Raw genomic sequence first — 24,539 nt, 5'->3', positions numbered from 1 at the left:
ACACAGCTGCTGCCAGCTATTGTTAAATTTACTCGTGTGGTTTGTACATTGACTGCATCTAAGCAGCATAAAAGCATCCCTCTAGAATACATCTGAATGTTATTTCATAAAGCGATGGGGTACCATGTCCTTGACCGTGTGATAGACTTATCAGTCCACTGAAGCCACGTTCCAGACAGTGGGAATCATTGCTGGAGATATTAAGACAGGTTTATTGGTCTTTCACACTCTGCCAAAAGCCCTCATTAAATAGAAAGAGCAGGTACCCATTATAGTGGGAGTTTGGATGGTGCAGTTGATCTACGTGCAAAATTATCCTTTCTCATCACCCTGTGTCTACCATAGGTATGGAAATGAGTGGAGAGGGTCAGAAATGATAGTTTCTTGAAGTGACCAACAAATGCAAATTTGGCCTTTCACTTTGTTTTTGTTCTTTTTTGGGATGTGGGCTTCACTGGCTGGGCCAGCATTTGTCACCCATCTCTATTGGCTCTTTAACTGAGTGGCTTGCTAGGCCATTCCAGGGGGCAGTTAAGAGTCAACAACTTTCCTGTGGGTTTGGAGTCACATGTAGGCCAGACCAGGTAAGGACGATAGATTTCCTTCCCTAAAGGACATGAGCGAACCAGATTGGTTTTTACAATGATCAATGATAGTTTCATGGCCACCATCACTGATTTTGATCCAGATATTATTAAATTGAATTTTAAATTCTGCCGGCTACCATGGTGGGATTTGAACCCATGTCCCCCAAGCATTAGCCGGGGACTCTAGATTATTAGTCCAGTGACATTACTATTACGCCACCGTGTCCTTACCGTCAGACTAGCTCCATAGAAATTGGTGAAGTTTAATGTCCCCTGTGAGATGTGAGAGAATCTGTACAGCCGTTCACTCCCTCCCCACAGTGATACTTTCTCAGTCTTTTCCATACAGTTTCAGCTTTCAGCTGGGATGTTTTGAAAGGAGCTTTGCCATTCTTCTTTCCAATCAGCTCGATATTCAGTTCTGTGCTAAGAAGCTCAAGACTGTCAGTGTGGACAATGTCAATGTTTGGAGATGTTTAAGGAGATTTATTGCAGTTCAAGTGGAAACTTGTTCACAGTGAGTTTCTGCTCAAGCAGGATACAGGAAGTCAAGCATGTAGAACACTGATCACCTGGTGCTGCACTGCACTCAGATAGATAACCTGGTGCATTTCATTTCAAATTTCCTAGTTCACTACCCTTGTCATGTTGTGTAATCTCCTTTGATTTCAAAGGTTCAGGAAACAATAACCAAGCCTGTGATTTACCTAGTGCTGTGAAACTCTTACTCTTGGCGTATGAGGAGGAACAGCCCTAGTCAACCCTTATCTAAATGAACAGTAGGGACGCTCCATAGACTAATGCTACCTTGGCTCCACAAACCTTTTTGACATTAAGTACCAAAAAAAACCGCAGCAGGAGGTAGGAAGAAAGCCATTTAGGACAAGAAAGATTAAATTTAAACAGAAATATGAGCAATTGATCTCAGCTCATGTGAGGGGAATGGGGGAGGGGGTGGGGTTTGGTGAGGGAAGATGTTGGGGGGAGGGGTTAAAAGTTTGATTTTAAAACCTCACTGAATGTCTGTTCCTGAGTACCGTGTGGGAAGTAGAGGGTAACTTTAAAGTGTCTAGTGTCATTTAGTGGAAATGGTTAGTTATTTGATACCCAAAGATCAATGCGGCATTGATTGTTCTGGTGTAGAACGATATACAAATGTTTACACCACAGAGATCTGCACATCGTTAAAGAAAGGTTTGTTGTGAAGGATTGTCCAATGACTAACCTAAAGTCAAGATGCAAAGTATGACCCTTTTTTTAACAAGTTTTTAATATTTAATTAACAAAGTCATTCTAAATAAAGATTGAATGTAGCTTTAGGAAATAACTCTCTAATCCTAAATGTGGTTCCGTGCCTGGTGGAGAAATTAACCTCTTGGTTAAGGTGAGGATGATTAATCATCTGTATTAACTTACTTTGGCCAGAGCTCTTCAGAAAGGGAAGGGCTGGGTGATGGAAGGAATTGAAGTCGAGGACAGAAAGGGATCTGAGAGTGAGGATTTTAAAATCGATTCTGGCCTGTGTCTCTCAGTGCCACAATAGAAGGTGCATTTAAAAACTGTTCTGGGGGGTGGAGGGATGCGCAGGCAGGTATTTTGTTATTTTCTGTTTGGCAGTTTCTATTGGATGCTATCAAACAGATAAATGGAAATAGTTGTCATGCTCACTTTGAACTTATCATCCTGTACTGTTAAATGTAATGCTTCTATAAATTCAAAACATATTTGGCCATAATTCAGAATCAGAAATACACATTCATGTTAACCTTGATTTTTGGGCTGGTCGTCTCACCACTGAGCTCACACTAGAACACTTTGAATATTACAGCAGTCACCAGGAGAAAGGGATTGGCGATTGGCAATTTACTAGGGGCTCCCCTTGGTCTGGAGGACGAATGGGAGGAGGAACTGAGACCAGGCAGAGCATTACCAGTGGCCTCCAACCCCACTATGGGTACAGGACAACCTCCTCCACCAGAACCTTCAGAGCTGTGCCCGAAAAGCTGTGTGCCCTCTCCCTTGTTCCATGAGCCATCCTGAAACATCCTGTTGTGTTTCAGTCAGCACACTCCACATCACCAGTGGAAGCGGCTTGTGTGGAGGCTACTTGTACCACTTCAACAAATTGCACCTAATGTGGCTGTCTTATGAAGAAAGGTTAGACAGTGGCTTGTTTCCACTGGGGTTTAGAAGAGCGAGGGGTGATTTGATTGAAGTATACAAGATCCTGAATGGCCTTGACAAGGTGAACTTCAAAAGGATGTTTCCTGTTGTGGGTGAGTCCAGAACGAGGGGGCACTGTTTTAAAATTAGGGGTGGCCCTTTTAGGACAGAGATGAGGAGAATATGTTTCCCTGAGAGGGTTGGGCAACTTTGGAACTCTCTGCCTCAGAAGGTGGTGGAGGCGGGGTCATTGGATATTTTTAAGATTCTTGTTAGGCAAAGGAATCAAAGGTTATCGGGGTTAGATGGACATGTGAAAGTCAAAACACAAGAAGATCAGGCATGATCTTATTGAAAGGCAGAGCAGGCTTGAGGAGTCGAATGGCCTACTCCTGCTCCTATTTCTTATGTTCTTACTATGCTAGGCATGTCTTCTTCCTCTTTAGGAGCCCTCTAGTTCTATTACTCCCTTTGGATCTTTTTCACTTAAGGGCAAATTAATAAAAGTTTATCTCACCCTTCTTCATGAAAAGGGGTGGGCTTGATTTCATTCTGGAAAGCAACGTATGGAGCCCTAGACTGGGCCTTATGTTGACCACTAACTTTTGTTCTTTGTGAAGATTATCAGTGTGTTGCCCCCTCTCAAGCCGGAGTTGAAATTGCAATCGTGCTCCCAATGGCACGCCTGAGATTTAGGAAGCTCTCTGCTAGCTTTGGGTAGGCATCCTTGCTGCATGCTGAAGAGAGCAGGATAAAAAGTCGGACAGTGGCGAATCCTGGCAGCTCAAGGCCGGGCTGTTTCAGCCACTTGGTATCTGTCAGGTGGATAAGATTGAAACTGCACCCACCTAACCGCACCTCCCCCCCCGCCCCACCCCATTTCCAGTTGCTCTCTGAGCCAGTAGCCATGTCTCAGCAATGTTCTTCCTTGTCCTTTTTGCACTTGTCAGAATGTGGTTCTGGAGGGTCTGGATCAGGTGAGGATAACGAATGCGAGCAAGAGCGATGCCGGAAGTATGGAGGAGTGTGGGATGAGGACACGGAAGATGACCGATGTGTTTGCGAATTCTTCTGTCACAGCGTCCCTCAGAATCCAGTGAGTAATGACTCTCCCGGTTTTCGTTACCACTGCAGGCAGCTCTGTAAATTAAGACAAAGCTCTGTAATAATGTCATGAAAAGCGATTCCTTTATCCCTGTACTTTTTAAAAACAAATGCGCTCTGATGATTGATGTTAAGGCACCCTATTGTTCTTGTACTTATAAATTACAGATGCTGCCACTCAGCCCTTCAGGCTACCTGAGTATCAAAATCAAGAGTCTTTAATTAGAAACTTGTATTTTAACATCTTTCTGATATGATGATTCTCTTACTGGAATGTACTTTTAAAGAAAGGAAGAACTGTGTTAATGTAAAATGAGCATGCCCAGTTTTGGGGTTTATCAATTGAAGCATTTAGGAGAAACCTCTTTACCCTGAGAATGGCAAGTAAGTGGAATTTGCTACCAGATGGAGTATTTGAGCTGAACAGCATAGATACATTTAAGGGGAATCTAGTTAGGTACAAGTACAGAAGGGCTAAAGGAACAGAAGGGTATGCTGATAGGGTTAGGCAAAGTAAGGTGAGGGGAGGCCCATGTAGAGTATCTTTACTGGCATGGATCAGTTGGGCTGAATGGCCTGTGTCTGTGCTGTACACCTATGCAATAATTGCGAGTCATGGCCTCACATTGAACCTGGGTGTTGTTTTATTCCTCTTTTAAAGTGACCAGAGAGATTCATTTGGGGGTACCAGCTCTGACATTACTATTATTTATTGCAGCTTGCATTGATTTTTTTTTCAATAACCATGTGTCAATTTGAGGTCCAATTTGTTAAGACCTCTTTAACGTATCACCCAGAGCTTTCTGTGCACTGGGTCAAATTTAAAGCTTCTATAAATCAATGCCACTTCCATTCAATAGCATTATAGAATTCTTTTTTTACACTCCCCAGGGCAAGTGGCTTTTGAAAGTCATGCTTTGTCCACTTGGCCCGGTGCTAACGGCCTCACCTCTGAATCAAAAGGGTTCAAGCCCTATTCCTGCATTTGAATGCTTAACCTAGACTGACACTTCAGTATCAACCAGCATATATTGAGACAGCACTGCTGTGTCAGAGATTCCATCTTTTGGATTTGATGTTCCACCCCTTCAGGAACACGTAAAGACTCCCATGATACAATTAATTTTTTTCTTCCACAAAATGAATGGCCCTGCACTTTCAGGTTTGAAATTGTTGCTGTGACTTTAATTGCCTGGAGTAGAGGGTGAGAGGTCAAATGTAAATTCATTTGGGCCTGAGCTGTTCTTGCATGAGAGATTACAACTCCCAGTCACCGCATTATTGAATTTATAACTCATTCCCCAATGTTCATTTTGGAATTTCCACTGATATTTGGATTCCTTTCTGCCCTCCCACAGCGGGACAAAAAGGACCAGACTCGTGGAATTTTTAATCTGGAAAGCCTTGTTGAAGGTGTTGCCAATAGCCTGAAGAAAGAGGAGACAATGTCTCTCAAAAATGGCCTCATCTTCAAAAGGAAAGAAAAACTTTAAAAAAAAAGTACAGTTTATGAACTGAACAAAGATCCTTTCATCCTGTCAGCAGTATTTCTGTTCAAGATTTTGTCTTTTTTTAAATCCTGCTGGGAACGATCCTTGGAGCAGTTGTTTTGGCTTAGCCAAATGCTACTTTGTTAACAGGGTTTAGTACTTTTCGTGTTTTTTTTTTTCTCTCCCTTTGATATGAGACTGCCTCTCTTTCTCTGGCTAGGTCTGTGGGTCAGACGGGTTAACCTATGGCAATGAGTGCGAACTGAGGATGACACGTTGTGTACAACAAAAGGACCTCCATGTCATCATGCCTAGCCCCTGTGAGGGTGAGTATGCATACGCACACGTGCCCACAAACTTGTGCGCACACACTACTGCGCGTGCACACGTGCAGACACAGATGTGTGCACACACTCGCATGAATGCGTGCCCATACACACGCGTACACAGATGTGCCTGTTCATTCACCCATCTATCTTGATCTAGTATTCAGGGCGGGGTACTTGGCCGTGATATTGTTGCAGTAGCATCAGCTAGGGCTGGATGTTGTGTGGACGGCAGGAGTCCCGAAGCCAAACACAGAAGGCGACCTTGCTTCAGCCGGCAGTGTGACCCAGGGCGGCATACGGTGACTAATTAACTGGCTGCTGCCAGGGCTGCCAGGGTCCAATCAAGGACAGCAGCCTGCCCCCCACCCCCCCCCCCCGCCCCCAACCCCATAGCAACTGACTCAGTCCGAGGGCTAGTGGTGGCCAGTCTTGAGGGTGCCGCTGCAATGAGAGGGGAACTCAATGGCCAGCACCGGAGGAGGGATTAGTGGGTTGGGGACGCTGGCAGGGTGGCCTTGGTGATTGGGATGGGGTGGTGAGGCACAGACAATGCAGTTGCCACCGGGCCCTGAAGTGCCCAAAGAGTTGGCCTCTGCCGCCAGAGCATGTTGGGGGGCTGGCTGCCAGCTTTCACTGGGTGGTCTCCCCAGACAGCAGAAGATCTCCCCCAGTGCCCCCCCCCCCCCCCCCCCCCCCCCCCCCCCCCCCCCCCGCCGCAAATTGGGAAAAATGCCCATGCCCATGGAAGTGGGGAGTGGCCCTTAATTGCCCATGTAGGTGGCACCATTTCTGCCAACTTTCCCGCCACTGGCAAAGTGGGATGGCATTGGGAAGGCAACAGGCACCCTCCCTGAAACCTGGCCGCACCAAAATGCTGGTAAAATTCCAGCCAATCTTTCACCCCAGTTTTCCTTTACACTGGAGCACAATAATACATTAACAATAGATAAGTAATTTAACTCACCGAGAACCCCACGAGACTTATTCATAATGTGCTCCAGTAAGTAATTGCCAGGAGCAGCTCTTCATATTTGTCCTGTGGCCCATCTGTTGCCACAGAGTCACAATCTGTTTATTTATACTTGAATCTGTGCCATTCCTGCCAAGATCAGCCAGCAGCTGATCACCAATCGTTTTGTTAACTATTTTTATATTACCTCCTACAAACTCGCTTTTTCATGAACGCACATGTGCGGATTTGACATCAGATTAGGTAGGTGCTATTTGGTATCTGTTACGACCAGGTGAGAAGGGGTGAATTGGCTTCCCCTTGTTCAGCCTCCTCGGTTAGCCACTGCAAAGGTTTAAGTTACTTTTTCGCGAGGATATGCCTTTTCCAAGCCAGAATGTATTTAACTATTTAAGCTGTGAGCAGTAAGGAGTCAGTCAAAGAAGGTTTCCTTGAGTCAAAAAAAGGTCAAATTTATTAACCAGTAAATCCGAGAAAAATAATAAAAACGTGACATCAAGTATTCAGCCCTCAAGAATTAATTTGGGTGCACAAACAGATGCATGTGCACACACATGCATACACACACACACACACACACATACACACACACACACACACACACACACACACTCACATACACACACATATACACACACATACACATATACACACACACACACATATATACACACACACATATACACATACACACATACATATACACATACACATATACACACATATACACATACACACACACGTATACACACGCCCACACACATATACGCACACACATACACACACACACACATCAGAAATAAGGGGAGGTAGAGTCCAATAGAAGTGTCCTTTGATTGTCCTTGAGGCATAGATTTTAAACATGGTGGCTGATTTAGGTTAGCTGGTTTCTTGAATGTGGGCAGCTGTAGAAGATGTTGCAATTATTATGAGATGCCGGTTCACTGGCAGGTTTCTGGTAGAGTTGACTTATCAAACCAGGTGACACACTTATTCCAAAAGAGGGAGAGAGAGCAGTCTTCAGCCTGTTTCCTCTGCTGAAGACTTTCTTGGCACCCCACCTGTGTCACTTGCAATCTCTCCCAAAGTGACTGGGCAGCCTTCCCTTGAAATACTTCACCCATTGTGTATTTCCAGGAGGTTTTGGGTGTATCTGTCTGTGACAGCCACCTGTTTCAATATCCAGTGCATTGCATTTTTAATGTCTCTTTATTAGATAGTTACGAGATTCAATGGGTGTCTAGGTTATAGGAAATGTCTCTCTCTTCACACTCCTCTAAGGGTGATTTGTTTGTTTCTCACCTTCACCTTGGAATGTGGCATTGCACTTTTAAGCAGCTTGCTCCGTCTCAGTTCAAATTGTAAAAGTTTCCGTCAGTTGAAAGTTGAAAAATCATATTTTTAAAAATAAAGGGGCATGATCTCGTGACATATCATTGTCTAGTAAAATGGAGAGGTTCAAGACAAGGCCATTGCATGGGTCCCAGCCAGGCAAACACTGCTCCTGCACAAACCCATGTCAAATCTTCTGGCTTGCTGGGTGGAATCTTGTGCCCTCCCTGTGGCGAGTTTGGTTGCAGGTGGCATTTAATCGGGCAGTGGGGTGGCAGGTAGGGACTGCCATGACCTTCCCTCCTCCACCCCGATTAAGTGCATAGCAGGAGGGCCGACGGGCAGCTATCCCACCCGGCTGCCACTTGAGACCCTTAAGGTGATTAATGCCCCCCTTAAGGGCATCGTCCAGTCACCGCTGGTATTACCCTAACGGTGGGTGGGGGATACATTATGCAACGAGCACAACAAACAAGTCCTTGCAGGGTCACATGCGAGCTCCAGGGGGTTGGGGAGAAGGTCTTTCCTACAAAGGTTCAAAGGCACTCAGCGCCTGATCGTGGGACCTGGCATCAGGAAGGGGTGGGGTGGGGTGGGGCGGTGGTCACAGGATGCACTGACAGCCACTCCCACCCTTGCTTCCAACTTATTTCCCCCGTGACTCTCCCCCTGCCATCGTTCATCTCTGGCGTGGGATCCAGCAACGATCCTTGGACTCATGTGGGTGTCGTATAGCCAGCCACTGCCTCCCATTCAGTAGAGCTACTGAGACCCCCAATAATGTGTTTGCCATGCAGCACCTCACTGCAACTGAACACCTTCGTGTTAATGGTATTACGAGGGGTTGGGGACATTGGAACCCAAAATAAAGAGAGGAACCATGTTTACGTTTACTAACTACTCCAGTTTTACAACCTTCTGAGATTACTGCACTTCTCTAGTTCTGGCCTTTTGCACGTCCCAATTTTTAATTATCACAGCATTAGTGGCTGTGCATTTATTTGCCTAGTCCAGCGAGCTCTGAAGTTCCCCCCACCCCCACAAACCCATCTGCCCCTCGACCGTTCTCTCTTCCTTTAAGATGTGGCTTAAAACTGACCTCTTTGACCAAGCTTTTAATCACCTGGCCTCATATCTCCTTAACTAGTTCAGTGCCCAGTTTTTTTTTGCTAAAACTCCTGTAAAGCCCTTGGGCTGTTTCCACTACATTAATGATGTGATATAAATGCAAATTGTTGCTGAACTGAAGAAGCCTAGATCATGGTTTTAGTCCAATTTTTTATTTATTCTTTCACAGGGCAAGGACGTCACTGGCTGGGCCAGCGTTTGTTGCCCATCCCTGATTGCCTTTGAGAAGGTGGTAGTGAGCCACCTTCTTGAATCCTGCAATCCGTCTAGTTCATCAGATTACAACAGGTGGAAAGTCCCAAAAATTATTCTAGTGGTGGTATGAGGGCTTAATGTTAAACAACAAAATAGTAAATAAAAAATTGTTAAATTTACTGAATATTTTTAAAGCCTTAATCTTAGGGCGTGCTGATGGTGAGATATGTTTTAAAGTAATTGGTATCTCTTTGAGAAAATTACCAAAATATCAGGTGAAAATATAAGACCATAATTCAGGCTTAAGGTGAATCATGAATTGCACCATCAGCATTCCGGCAATTGGACATCGACCATCTACAAGATGCAATGCAGCAGCTCGCTAAGTCTCCTTCGCCAGCACTTTCCAAACCTGTGACCTCTACCACCTAGAGAAACAAGGGCAGCAGATGCATGGGGACACCACCACCTGAAAGTTCCCCTCCAAGTCACACACCATCCTGACTTGGACTTATATCGTTGTTCCTTCAGTGTCACTGGGTCAAAATCCTGGAATTCTCTCCCTAACTAGCACTGTGAATATACCTACACCACGGGGACTGCAGCAGTTCAAGAAGGCAGCTCACCCACCACCTTCTTAGGGATAGACAATAAACACTGACCCAGCCAATGACACACTCATCCCATGAATTAATAAAACAAAAACCTTCAGCAACTTAGCTGAATTATGCCCACCCAACTGAACCACAACCCTCTCATGTCCTCTTAGCAGTGTTCAATTCGCACAAATCTTTTTATTCAGTTAGAGTATGGGTGGCACGAAGGAGATTGAAGGAAGAGCTATCATTAGTAAAACTGGGTATGTCACTCAGTCAGAGACAAAATAATAAGTTATGACCAGACTCTGAAGCCTAATGCAGAAAAATACTTTGACAAAGAAACATAAGGCAAATAATCCAATATAGTCACTACATCCTTATGACATTGTTATGAAAACGTGACTCGGGTTGGAAACCCAATCTAGAATTGTCAGGCGGCATCATGACTTGTGTTAACACGCAGCGAGTCCTGATCAATAGTAGCATTGAAGATTTGACCATATCTTGCAGAAATAGTCTAACAATCTGTTACTGAGAGTTTGGAACCAAGATCAGAGAGAGTTGTGAAACCACAGCATGTTTGTTGCCTACCAATGTTACTTCAGTTTGCTTTCAAACAGCCTGTAGAAGCTGATTTAGAATGTGATTCAAGTGTAGGACCAGATGCAATGTGGGCTGGAAATGACTGGGATCAGCTGTTTCCTTACTTAAGTTGTTTAAAGTGTTATGAAGGAAGATATAATTGCATTAAAAGCACATGACCAAACCAAAGCTTAGACACAGATGGCCTGCAGTATGGTCAGATAGGTTAAATTGAAAGGGAGCAGGTTTAATTTTTGTGACTACTGGAATATTTTGCTGTCCACATTTGTTACAAATGGCATTCTAGCTTTTTTAGTGCAAAAAAATTCAATCACTTGTTATATGTCTGTGGATGTTTATATATTATATATACAGATTTATTCTACATTACCTGTCTTATAATTAGCTCACAATTCCATGCTTAAAACTGCCATCAGTCTGAGGACTAAGCTGGGTAGTCTGGAGATGGGCAACAGGGATGTATAACTTCCTAGAGACTACTGATCCTGTGTTCACCCTTCCCCACCCCACTGCCCTTGCTGACAGCACCAGGTATTTTCATCTCCCCAATGATACCTCTGGATCTTTCCCCCTATTGCAGCCAGAATTCCGCAAGTCCCCATTAGTGCAATCCTCAAACCTGAATACGTTCTCCCCACTGCCCCATCAGCCCCAACAAGGCTTGGCAGATCACAAGAGCCATTCGATAAATCAGATCCCACACTCCACCCTCCCCCTACCTTCAAACTGCAGTGTTCATCGCTGGAGCATGCTTATCCACCAGAACCACCACCTCACGCTACCGAAACCCACCTCGAAAATGTGCCAAAACCATCACCATTAAGAGCAAACTCCACATACCGACTTCCAGTCGGCTACATGTTGCCGACCACCTTCCTGCACCCCCAGCAATGATTCAATAGCTTTACTACAGAAGGGGCAACAGGGACTTGGTGACCAAAAAAAAAAAATCACTTGGCGTTCATCCTGTAAAACGCAAGCAAGTATTAGAGTATCTACCTGCAAATTTCTATTGGAGTGTATTCAGTGCGTTATCTGTTTAACTCTCGCTTTCTGCAGCTGCAATTCTGCCATCTGCCCCACAACAACACTGCAGCAAATCGGTCTACGGCTGTTGTCTTGATAACGTAACCGCTGCCCAAGGAGTCGGCCTTGCAGGTTGTCCAAGTAAGTGGAGACGTCAGTGTTTTTGCTTTCCAAGAGTGCAGCCAGTTGCCTGGTTTCTCCTGTAATAACCAGACAACAGCCAACAGCATTAAATTGACGCAGATCTACTGTTGGATTCAAGCTACAGTTTTGTCATGTTTGTACGTTCATCAGGATGACTCCCAAGTGAACTTGTGCATCCATTGTATGCATTTTTCTAATTGCCCATGCTACTTCAGACAGAAGCTTCTCTTGAAGTGCTGAGCATCTCCTGGAAGTGCTTCCGCGTTCTTGTCGAAGAATTTCCTGCTCTTCACAAGAGCATTGTGTACCCAACTAAGGATAGTCTGTCAGGCACAGCGCCTGAGCAAGACTCCCACAGGGTTGCAACGAGACCATGGCAAGGATACTATATGTATTGAGACAGGGATGCATAGGTCTCAGTCTCCCCTGCCAACACTAAGAGGAGTCTGTAATATAAGTACCTTTATGCAAGCAGACGTCTCATCATGTTGTGAGTTCCTGTTGCAGTGAACACCCTAAACCCATAAGTTGAGTATCATGGTCACAGAAGGCAAGCTTCTCTGCTAAGAGAACTCCCTCACCAATAAGGTTTTCTTTTCCCCCAGAGGACTGAAAGGTCGCTGCAATGTTGATGCATAATTTTATTTCTGGGCTGTTGGCGATGCGAGCGGTGAAGTGGTGACTAACTTGTGTGCGTATCCCGCTTACTTGGGAGTTGGGACACCCTGATATACTGGAGTACCAGCCCAGGTTGGCAGTTTTGCATGAGGACTGGGACATGTCCCCTGATGGGCAGGCTCTGGCAAGAGGCCTTAATAGGCCATTAACTATGGTTAAGTGGCTACCTGCTGCTCACAGGCTGGCTCTCATCATACCTCTGGAAATATGGCCTGTGGGGCGGGGTGGAGTGCGAATTTATGCACCTACCTGAGTGCTTGCCCCCATCAGAGCCTGAGACTACTGCCCAACGTACCTTATAGGGTATGTGTGAGCTTTCTTTGCAATACTCAATTCCTGCTTCTATCCTCTTCTATCACTTTGAAAACTTAGTCACAAGTAAGTGGAGGGATTGTTTGGTAAACACGGAGACAAATAGAAAATGTATTTTGTTGTGATCTTTCCAGGCACCTGTCGGTGTAATAAGTATGGGGCATATGGTGGAACGTGTAGCCCCAGCACTGGTCAGTGTTCCTGTAAGCCCGGTGTGGGTGGCCTGATATGTGACCGTTGTGAGCCTGGCTTCTGGAATTTCCGTGGTATCGTCACAGATGAGAAAAGCGGATGCACTCGTAAGTGAACGTCAAGGATGCTATCGTTGTGTAGAATGTAACGGTAACACATTCTCTGTACTTTACCCCGTTTCTGCCCAACTGGATTAATGAGCATTCCACACGACATGATAGTGCGGCATTCATCAAGAAAATCCCAGACCTGTGCTGCTGTGTGTTGCCCACTGAGTTTAATGCTGGCGGTATTACAGTTGAGCACAAGGTTCTCACCGGACAAGAGAAATGTTATATCATAACCCTATTGGCAAGTGTGTGTATGTGGATAGCAAGGGAGGAGAGGGTAGCCTGTCATTGCTCAGGCTTACACACAAAGAAGGTCCATTTTAACGAGTCACTGATGCTGTCCACCTTATCTGGAGCAAGTGAGATCTTTCACCTCTGGAATCTGTACCAAGATGAGCTCAGAATTGGGCTTTAAAATTATGAATGTTCCAGTTAGGCTAGCAGGTCGCACACTGCAATCAATCTCATCATCCCAAACTAGGGAGAAAACAACCTGGTAAAGCTTTTGTTCCTGATTGCCGTCTGGTGACATCTGATGGAATGTGTGTGTGAGGAGCAAGTGGGTCGCCTGTGGTGTGTATGTGTGAAGCGTGTGTGTGCATGGTTCATGTACTGGGCATGCATGGCATCCGTGCTTATGGAGTGCACGCATATTCGTGCATGTGTTTGTGCATATACGTGTGCGTGGAGCATGTGTTTGTGTGTGTGGAGTCTGTGCAGAGGGTAGAATGTGTTTGCAGAGTGTGTGTGTTTTTATGCTCTCCATTGTTAAGTAACACCTACCTGCTGGGCTCACAAAAGAATGGCGATTGGACACTGATTATCAATGCTCAACTGGAGGTGAATCCCAGCAAGGCTCAGCACTTTAGGGAAAGAAGGCTGCAATATTGTCCTTTTTTTTAACCAAAAGCCTACAAGAACCTAAAATACAAACATAGATATGAACTAGGAGCTGCAGTAGACCACTCAGTCCTTCAAGTCTGCTCTGCCATTCAATAAGGTCATGGCTGACCTAATTGTAACCTTCTGGAAAAACTCAGCAGGTCTGGCAGCATCGGTGGAGAAGAGCAAAATTGACATTTCAAGTCCTCATGATCCTTCAACAGAACTAAGTAGAAATAGGAAAGGGGTGAAATATAAGCTGGTTTAAAGGGGGGGCGGGTGGGGTTGTTGGGACAAGCAAGCAGTGATAGGAGGAGATAACCAAAAGATGTCACAGACAAAAGAACAAAGAGGTGTTGAAGGTGGTGATATTATCTAAAAGAATGTGCTAATTAAGAGTGGAGAGCAGGAGAAGGAAGTTAGCTCTAGTGGGGGTGGGGTGAAATAAACAATGGTGGAAATACATTTAAAAATAATGGAAACAGGTGGGAAAAGAAAAATCTATCTAAATTATTGGAAAAAACAAAAAGGAGGGGGAAAATTGGAAAGGGGATGGGGATGGAGTTCAAGATCTAAAGTTGTTGAACTCAATATTCAGTCCGGAAGGCTGTAATTCCGGACTGAATATTGAGTTCAACAACTTTAGATCTTGAACTCCCTCCTCCATCCCCATCCCCTTTCCGATTTTCCCCCTCCTTTTTGTTTTTTCCAATAATTTAGATAGATTTTTCTTTTCCTACCTGTTTCCATTATTTTTAAACGTGTTTCCACCATTGTTTATTTCACCCCACCCCCCACTAGAGCTACCTTGCTTGTCCTGCTCTCCACTCTTAATTAGCACATTCTTTTAGATAATATCACCACCTTCAACAGTTCTTTGTTCTTTTGTCTGTGACATCTTTTGGTTATCTCCTCCTATCACTGCTTGCTTGTCCCAACAACCGCACCCCCCCCCCCCCCCCCCACCCCCCCCACCTTAAACCAGCTTCTATTTCACCTCTTTCCTATTTCTATTTAGTTGTGTTGAAGGGTCATGAGGACTCGAAACGTCAACTTTGCTCTTCTCCGCCAATGCTGCCAGACCTGCTGAGTTTTTCCAGGTATTTCTGTTTTTGTTTTGGATTTCCAGCATCCGCAGTTTTTTGTTTTTATCATTGTAACCTACTGCCTACTCCCCGAAAACCTTTCACCCCCTTGTTAATCAAGAATCTATCTACCTCTGCCTTAAAAATATTCAAAGTCTCTGCTTCCACCGCCTTTTGATGAAGTGAGTTCCAAAAACTCACGACCCTCTGAGAGAAAAAAAAATTCTCCTCATCTCTGTCCTAAGTGAGTGACCCCTTATTTTTAAACCATGACCCCTAGTTCTAGATTCTCCCAAAAGAATAAATGGTGAGAGATTCAGAGGGATCTGGGTGTCCTAGTGCCTGAATCACAAAAGGCTAGTATGCAGGTACAGCAAGTAATTAGGAAAGCTAAAAGAATGCTATCATATATTGCGAGGGAAATTGAGTACAAAAGTAGGGAGGTTATGCTTCAGTTGTACAGGGCACTGGTGAGACCACGTCTGAAATACAGTGTACAGTATTGGTTTCCATATCTTCTCCACATCCACCCTGTCAAGACCATTCAGGATCTTAAAAGTTTCAATCAAGTCACCTCTTACACTTCTAAACTCCAGCGGATACAAACCTAACCTGTCCAACCTTTCCTCATAAGGCAACCCACCCATTCCAGGTATTAGTCTAGTAATCCTCCTGTGAACTGCTTCTAATGCATTTATATCTTTCCTTAAATAAGGAGACCAATACTATACACAGTACTCCAGATGTGGTCTTACCCGTACCCTATACAACTGAAGCATAACCTCCCTACTTTTGTATTCAATTCCCCTCGCAATAAATGGTAACATTCTATTAGTTTTCCTAATTATTTGCTGCAGCTGCATACTAGCCTTTTGTGATTCATGCTTTAGGACACCCAGATCCCTCTGAATCTCAGAGCTCTGCAAGCTCTCACCATTTAGATAATATGCTTCTCTTTTTATTCTTCCTGTCAAAATGGACAATTTCACATTTTTCCACATTATACTCAATTTGCCAGGTCTTTGCCCACTCACTTAACCTATCTATGATACATTGGAGCCTCCTTATGACCTCTTCACAGCTTACTTTCCTACCAATCTTTGTGTTGTCAGCAAATTTAGCCACTATACCATCTGACCCTTCATCCAAGTCATTTATATAAATTGTAAAAAGTTGAGGCCCCAGCACTGATCCCTGTGGTGCACCACTCGTCACAACTCGCTAACTGGAAAAAGACCCATTTATGGCTATTCTCTGCTGCTTGTTAGCTAGCCAATCTTCTATCCATGCCAATATGTTATCCCCACACCATGAGCTTTTATTTTCTGCAATAACCTTTGATGTGGCACCTTATCAAATACCTTGTATTGTGGCTCGTAAAGGGCATGAATTCACTAGAATGGAAGCAATAGTGTCTCAGCATGTTGAGTGAGAGATGAGTTATGTTATTCAGACAGAATAAAAGGAGCTTTACTCTAGGTCTAACCATGCTATAACTTGCTGCAAATGTTTGCTGCGAGTATCAAAATGGAAATATGTTTCATTCCCCAGCACTGACACCTTTATCTTGACGAGAACAGATTTTCGCTATTATATCATGGTCTGACTTATTCTTAATTAAATCTTTTGAAAGAACAGTGAAGTTGAAAGCTCTTATTGATTTCATTTCATATGCCACTGCTGCTATGAGAGTATTGCTGTTTCCCCTGCATTAACACGTTGTTGTTTTCCCTCTCTTACTTACACAGCTTGCAATTGTGATTCTGTTGGGGCCATTCGGGATGACTGTGAGCAGATGACTGGCCTGTGCTCCTGTAAAGCAGGCATCACTGGAATGAAGTGCAATCAGTGTCCTGATGGAAGTAAATTGGGTCAAAATGGCTGTGATGAAGGTGAGAGCATTAACGGGTGCAGTAAGAAAATTCCTGCAAAGCGCTTCTTGTAAACACTTGAAATTTGAGATGGCTTGATGGAAACGAGGGGCAGAAAATGTTTGCTCGGTGGGTGGGAGCGCGCCTGACCCACTCGAGCGTGAAATGACGTTCGTTAACGTCGGCCGAGCGTGTCAACATCAACGCGCCATCGCACGACAGTCCGGTCAGTGGGCACACGCCAGGGCCGGCAGCGCACCCGCCAACAATTAAAAGGCCTGTGAAGGCCATTACGTTATAAATTAACGTGAAGTTTTCGGTGCCCATTTTTTGCTGCCCATCCACCCTAACGGTTGGCGGGCAGGCAAAAAGGCCAAGCGGCTTTTGCATTTCTTTGGAAACCTCATCCACGGGCGGGATGAGGTTTCCAAAAGCAACTAAAAGTAAAATAAAAACTTTTGGTTTCTCATTAATAACATGTCCCTGCTCATTTGACAGAGTCAGATGAGGGGATAGGTTTTAATTTTTATTATTTTTAATTTTTTAAATAATTTTTTTATATATATATACACACACCTCTTCATCTCCCTGAGGCAGCTTCGTGCTTCAGGAAGATTACGCAGCACTCACTCGTGTGCTCGGCCTGATCGCAGCCCACCCCACCCCTACCACTGCTCAGCACTGCCGCTCGCATTTCATGCCGGGTGGGCTTTAATTGGCCCGCCAGTGTGAAATTGCGGTGGGATGCCGATTGTGGGCTTCCCGACCACCTGCACCAAGGGCAAAAATCTGCCCAAGGTTCCGTACCAGCGTTGGATTTCAGAGGGTTTAAGTGGATAGAGTGTTTGTGGCCTTTGGGTTAACCCAGCAGGGCAGGTGGTACAAGCAACTCTTTTCTCAGGACGTCAAGGGCTCTGAAACCTCTGAACACTTGGAATTGTAGCGATAATTCACTCAGTGACATCCTGTGATTGAGTCACATAAATGAAAAAAAAATGCCTCTGTCAGCCTCAGTAGAACAGAGATGAACACAAATGATGTAAAAGCAGTTGGGATAAATAGTAAAAGTCAGTAATTTTGGAAATTTACTGTCGGCCTGTCGGTGTCTAAAAAACGAAAAGCCAGATTAACATGTTAACCTGATCCTTTGTCAAGCCTTCAAGGTCTGTTGGAAGGTCCACACCCAGAATATTATCTGATTCTTTCTTTACCACTTAGAAGGACAAGGGCAGCAGATAGATGGGAACACCACCACCTAGAATTTCCCCTCCAAGCCACCTCACCATCCTGATTTGGAAATATATCACTGTTCCTTCACTGTCACTGGGTCAAAATCCTGGAACTCCCTCTCTAACAGCACTGTGGGTGTACCTACACCACATGGACTGCAGCGGTTCAAGAAGGCAGCTCATCACCACCTTCTCAAGGGCAGTTAGGGATGGGCAATAAATGCTGGCCCAGCCAGCGATGCCCGCATCCCATAAATGCATTGGAAAAAAAGATACCAATGAACCTTCCATGAATTTTCTGCATTTTCTACCTTCTATTTTAAGAACCTCTAGAGATCCAATTAATGTACAAGTGAAAATGTTGAGCAATAAGATAACAATGTATTGATAATGTAAGGGACAGGCACTGAGAAATGTGAATGAACCATAGATGTAATGGAGAGGTGCTTCTCTGAGGAGTAGTATAAATGGAGCTCTATCTTCTATCTGATCTGTACTTTGGAGGACGAACATTGATGGGCCTGTTGGTCTTTTGTTGCCCTTTTGTTTGCTCTTGTGCTTCTAGTTGCCGAGAGAAAAAATATTGCATCTTCTGACTTCAGTGCCTTGGTGACAAATGCATCAAAAATATTCAGAAAGTGAATGAAGAATTGAATGAGCTTTTTTTCCGCCCCCCCCCCCCCCAACTTTCCCACAGATCCATCTGTTTCCAAATCATGCGCTGACCTTCAGTGCCAGTATGGAGCGACTTGTGTGGAGAGTATTGGACGAACTTATTGTGAGTGTCCCCCTCCTCTTTGTCCAGAGAGTAAAAAGTCTAAGGTAAGACATCATTGGTGCTATTCTTGTTTCAGCTTTACTCCAGAATGCTAGATTGGAGAAAACTATGTCCTTATAAAGGGGTAATTTTATAAATGTCTGGTCCTGTTACAGAGTTTCAGTCATCAGAGCGCATTTCGGGAATTTTGGCAAGCAATCCCTGTACCTTTCCACCCAAGTTTCCAAAATGTGCTCCTGATGGAAAAAGCAGTGCGTCAGGAATGTGAATTTGTAAAGTTCATGCGTTGAAATCCTGCTCCATCAATCTCCTAGTGTTCACTGACATCATAAATGACCACCTTAGCTCAAGGATTATACCTCTTCTTCGGCACCCTCGTCATCATTTCTCCCTCAGAAGAGAGTCAAAATGTCAGTGGAACAAAATAACCTAAGGTCAAGGGGAAGAATTTAGTGAGTTTAAGATAGGGGAAGAAATGGTGAAGGAGCTTATAATCAGACTTGAGATAGACATATCTCCATCCCAGTGTATTGAAAGAAATGGGTGAGGAAATTAAATCAGTCACAGATTCCCAAAGCTCTTTAGATTCAGAAATTGTGCCGTTAGATTAGAAAATTACAAATGTCAATCAATTGTTTAAAAAGGGAGAGTCAGTGAAGCCACATAGTTATAGACCAACCAGTTAAAAATCACTTGTGAAGAAGTTACTGGAACCAGGAAACATCAGGAAAGGAGTAGCTGGACATCAATGAACTGACCAGTCAGCAGAAACTTCTCGAGGGTAGGACATGGTGGCATATCGCTGGGTATTTTGGGGAGGTCCCTAGCAAGTTGAATAGTATGTTGTCGGTAAGGACTATGATAAGGCATTTAATAAGGCCCTGCACAAGCTTGTAAAATTGGTTGGTAATTGGCTGCATGGCAGGAGCTAGAAATTAGGGATAAAGAATTGATTCTGATCGACAGGATGTGAGAAGTGGAGTTTCCCAGAGGCTTTTACTGAGGCATTGGTTTTTCACCATATATAATGATGAGTTGGATGAAGGAATAGAGATGCAGATGACACTTAAATTTGGAAGTCCAGTAAATGATGTGAATGGGAGTGAGAACTTAGAAAGCAACATAGCTTTATACACACCATTAATCTATGGTGGATGAAGTAGGTAAGTGTGAAGTTGTCCATTTTGGATCTGAAATGATAAATCAGTGATTTTCTTGATAGTGAGGGACTAGGTGCTGTGAAGGAGCAGAGAAAGTTAGGTGTCCGTGTACAACTAAAAAGCTAGTGCGTGCAAAAAGTAATTAAGAGGGCTGGTAAATGTTGTCCCTTATCTCGAGGCAGTTGGTGTATTCAAAATTGAAGAAGTAATGCTTCAGTTCTGCAGAGCCTTGGTGAGACCCCATCTGGAGGACTACATTCACTAATGGGCAGCAAATGATTTGTGGGTGTGTAAGGGTGTGAAACAAAAACAGAAAATGCTGGAAAATCTCAGCAGGTCTTCGAGTCGTTCAGAATCGAGATGTTAACTCTGTCTTTCTCTCCCCGGACCCTGTCAGGCCTGCTGAGTTTTTCCAGCGTTTTCTGTTTTTTGTTTTGGATTTCCAGCGCCTGCAGTATTTTGCTTTTATCTCAGCAAGGATGCATTGGCCTTGGTGGGTCTGGCTAGCATGATACCTGGATTTAAAGGATTAAACCATAAGGACAAACTGCAGAAACCTGGCATGTGTTCCCTTGAATTTCGCAAGTTGAGGGATGATCTGATCGAGGCATTTAAAATGACGAAGGGAATTACTAGGCTGGATATAAAGAAGCAATCTATTCTGGCGGAGAAATCCAGGAAAAGAGGTCATAATCTTAGAGGTAGAGCTTTGCCTTTCGAGACTGAACTCAGGAAGCACCTTTACTCACAAAAAGGGGAGTAAAAATCTGGAATGTAATCCCACAAAAACCTGTGGGTGCTGGGCCAGTTGAAAATTTCAGGACTCAGATGCATAGGCATCTGTTAGGTCAGGGTTTCGAGGGCTTTGGAACAAAGATCGTAGATGGAGTTGAGGTACAAATCCACCTCAATCTAATTGAATGTTGGGGCACAGCAGAGGGGCTGAATGGCCTGTTCCTGTTCCAGTGTTTCTATGTTGTTGAGCCTGAAATTCTAATCGTTTACATGACCCTTGCTTACTTGCCTCTTTGTACAATATTAGGTTTGTGGCTCTGATGGCATAACCTACGCAAACGAGTGCCAGCTCAAATCTATTGTGTGCCGCCAAGGCATAGAGATTGCAATTGCATACCAGGGGTCTTGTCGAGGTAAGGAAGTTGATTAATTAACAGTGTAATATTTTGACTTGGAAGGGACAAGCAGGGGTGTCAGGAGAAAAAGCATGGAAGGTTACCCTAGATACCTGAAACCACCTGTGTTGGGCTTGCTGCCCAAAATGGAATCAGATGAAGCTTGCAGAGTTAAAAAGGCAGTTTTGGATTTTTTAAAAAAAGCTCACTGAATATAGCCCTGTTTCAATGGTATGTGAGTACATGGTGAAAGCTTTCTGAAAGAAACCCTTTGTAAAAGTGATGATACCTGGTTAATGATTTACTCCAGAATTGATTTGCTGCAGATATTAGCCGGCTTTTACACTAGCGCTCGCTCAGCTTGGTTTCCAGTGAGCTGGCACTCCTCATCCATTTCACTGATGAATGCAGTTCCTTTCTCTCACCAGCAGAATTGACCTTTCAAAGAGTTAGTGGTAATCTGGCAGATCGCTGCCTCCCTGGGGTCACCCACTACCCCACAACATCCTTGGCCCCACTACCAGCTGTAGAAACAGCTTCACTGGAATGAATATGGGGCAGACTCCACTTCTTCGCCAGATCCAGGCAGTGGAGTCAAGAACCTTACACCACTGTGTCCTACAATTCCTGAAACCCAAACCGAGTGAAAACTGCTTTCAGCTGATTCAAGAATGCATTTTATGTTGTGGAAAAAGGGTGGATGACTGAGGTGCTGCTTCTTTGTAACTTTGTAGAACGGAGGCTCTTCCACTCTGCTAGCTCAGGTGGAACTCAAAAGTAAAATTATTTGGAATGGGATAGTTTGCGTGTTGAACTAGATGGGCAGTTACCATTCTAACGAAATATAGGTTGCTAAAACTGCATAATGCACTCAAGATGCATGGGCAAAATGAGGGGGCTCAGCCATCTGAGCAGCAGTGCCAGCACTCAATTGTCATGTCACCTGTAACAGAATGTCACTTTGGCCAAAGTAATGGAAGAACCTGCTGACCCCAACGAAACACAACTGACCCCTAGCTGAAACTCAAAAACTCAGTCCGAGTGAATATCAGCAGTTGGCACTCTGATCGGCTATACAGAAATCAAAGTAAAAAATGCATCCGCAGAGAACAAACTTGTTTACAGAAGATTCCATTGTTTTTCAGTCACCAGCGTCAATTCATTCTGAGTGCTGTTTCCAAAGATAGCCAGCTTTCATGTCCAATTTCAGACACCCAATGTGTGAACCGCGAGATAGAAGAACGCTTTCCACATGAGCGTGCTATTTATAGCCTGAACTTACAGTGAGTAGCTGGAATTCAAGTCATTGAACAGCAGCCCGAGCCTGACTAGATGCAGGGCCAGCCTTGGGCTAGATGCAATGGCTGAATGCAGGAACAGTCTCTGGAGAGAACTGTTCGTAGAATATTTGGATAACTTCTAGAGTATTATGTACTTGATGGGGGGGGGAGCTTTTCTTGAGGGGAGTGCAGTTTAGGAAATTGACACTACTGTGCTGAAGTCATCACTAACAAGTTGTCCCATTGAATGTAATGCCTGCTGGGTACACAGCATGGGTGAATTTACCCATAGGCATAGGATTTTGCAGGAATCGGATTGTCGATTATTGATACATTTGCAGTATTACAATTGGGTGAATCTTCCCTTTGACTATCTGTACATATCAGTGACATGAAACATATTAACAAACTGTGTCAACATTTGACCATCGTTCCCAGCAAATAAAAAAAAAGGCATAAACCAAATCTTACAGTGCCCCCTGCTGCACCCAAACGTTTTACATACGTCATATCTTTGAAAAAAAACATTTATCAGTTGAATTATTGTGAAGGTAAGAGTCTAATGGAGCTCAGGTCATGTTGACAACAGCCTCTTGTAATTTTAATTCGAAGTTTATTTTCCGATATTCTCCCTTGCTCCCTGAAGGGGTGGACTCATGTTTCGTTTGGGGTCAGCAGGTTCTTCCATTGCTTTGGCCAAAGTGGCATTCTGTTACAGGTGACACCACAATTGAGTGTTGGCACTGCTGCTCAGATGGCTGAGCCCCTTCATTTTGCCCATGCATCTTGAGACAATTTGGGGCACCAGATCCCCTGAGGCAATTTGGGGCACGCCAACTCTTGCCCTAGCTGAAACCCAAAAACTCAGCAAAGACCAAAGGGTCAAACCTTGGATCATCTTTAGTTGCGTGGCTCAGCACCTTAATGGGTAGTTCATTTATTGACTCAGCTAGTAGGGAACCTGCCACTTAGTAAGTTCTGGCTGCACATAACACACAACGTTTTGGCGATTATTGTTTTGTGCTAATGAGGCAATGTACCAATGAATTATTGCACGGTCCCATTTTATTCAGTTCCTCTTACAGCATTTTTAAAACCAAGTATTCACTTGATTATTACACAATTATTCTCCTACAGATATTGTTAGATTCACAATTATTTGCACCAGTTGCTCTGAGAAGCCTCGATTGTTGAACTGCTCAGTAAATAGTGCACGAGACAGTAAAAATGCACTGTGAATTCCACTAGCTGTTTTCCCTTTAGTGCATGTGAATTAATATGCTGTCATTTCCTCTCTTATCCTTTGAGAACTGCAGTAGAAATAAATCATGTTTGCAGCTGTTAACAATGGAATTAAGAATGGAAGCAAATTGTGAGGCCCAAATGTGTCCAGGTTTGGAAAACGTGCCAGAGCGTGACAACGGAAGTTCACGTGCTTTGCAATAGCCATCAGGAGTATAAGATTCACATCCTGGAACCTGGTCCCAGTACAGATGTGTATGTATTGGTTGCATTACTTTCAAATGTCTACAGCTCTCTCACATTTCATACAGCTCTGGACTTTACCAATGTCTGCAACCATCTCTTGGAAGACCCTGATTGTTGTTATGTGATGATATGGGTGGGAATGACAGTCTTGGGTTACATGGTCAATAAAGGCCAGTGATGCAGAAAAACATTTACTGCAGCAGCTTTCAGGAAGTGTAACAGCTGTTATGTACTAAATATAATATATAGCTACTTTCCCTCTTTTTTCCCCCTTGAAAAACAATGTGTGCTGTATTTAAATATCCTTTTTTTGTTTGTCTTTATATTAAATTTGCCAGATCAAATATCCATTGTGAAACATCAACTCTCGTATTGCCTGAACAGTGTTCATAACCTCCTTGCCATGATAGTCGCATCTGTGTAAAAGCAATCATCTGTTGAGAACAACAGCAAGTAAAATAATGGATGCTTTGTTGAGCCTCACTGTTCTGGGACCCTTTCAACGACTAATGACTATGTCTCTTGTATATGAGCCCAAGATGACTTGAGACCATCTGCTCCGTTGCAATTAACCTTAACCATCTTGTCTTTCATGCCAATTGCATTGAATATTCAGTCTCAAAGAGTTAAACATCGAATGCAAAAAGATTTATTCTTTCACAAATTAGGTTTAC

At 43.9% G+C, this 24,539-nt stretch overlaps 1 protein-coding gene across 3 annotated transcripts in view; it reads left to right on the top strand.

Moving 5' to 3' along the window:
* Positions 1–24,539, top strand: part of agrn (agrin) — a 478,028-nt gene that overhangs the window by 384,577 nt on the left and 68,912 nt on the right. For all 3 annotated transcript variants that reach the window (XM_041206167.1, XM_041206169.1, XM_041206168.1), the window contains 7 exons: positions 3,701–3,846; positions 5,565–5,670; positions 11,560–11,667; positions 12,795–12,959; positions 16,678–16,821; positions 18,727–18,851; positions 21,010–21,115. In XM_041206167.1, the coding sequence (XP_041062101.1) occupies positions 3,701–3,846; positions 5,565–5,670; positions 11,560–11,667; positions 12,795–12,959; positions 16,678–16,821; positions 18,727–18,851; positions 21,010–21,115 (900 nt within the window). The remainder of the gene's footprint in view (positions 1–3,700; positions 3,847–5,564; positions 5,671–11,559; positions 11,668–12,794; positions 12,960–16,677; positions 16,822–18,726; positions 18,852–21,009; positions 21,116–24,539) is intronic.

Source organism: Carcharodon carcharias, chromosome 15, assembly GCF_017639515.1.
Source record: "Carcharodon carcharias isolate sCarCar2 chromosome 15, sCarCar2.pri, whole genome shotgun sequence".
NCBI classification, from domain to species: domain Eukaryota; kingdom Metazoa; phylum Chordata; class Chondrichthyes; order Lamniformes; family Lamnidae; genus Carcharodon; species Carcharodon carcharias.
This window is presented reverse-complemented; position numbering and strand designations above follow the sequence as displayed.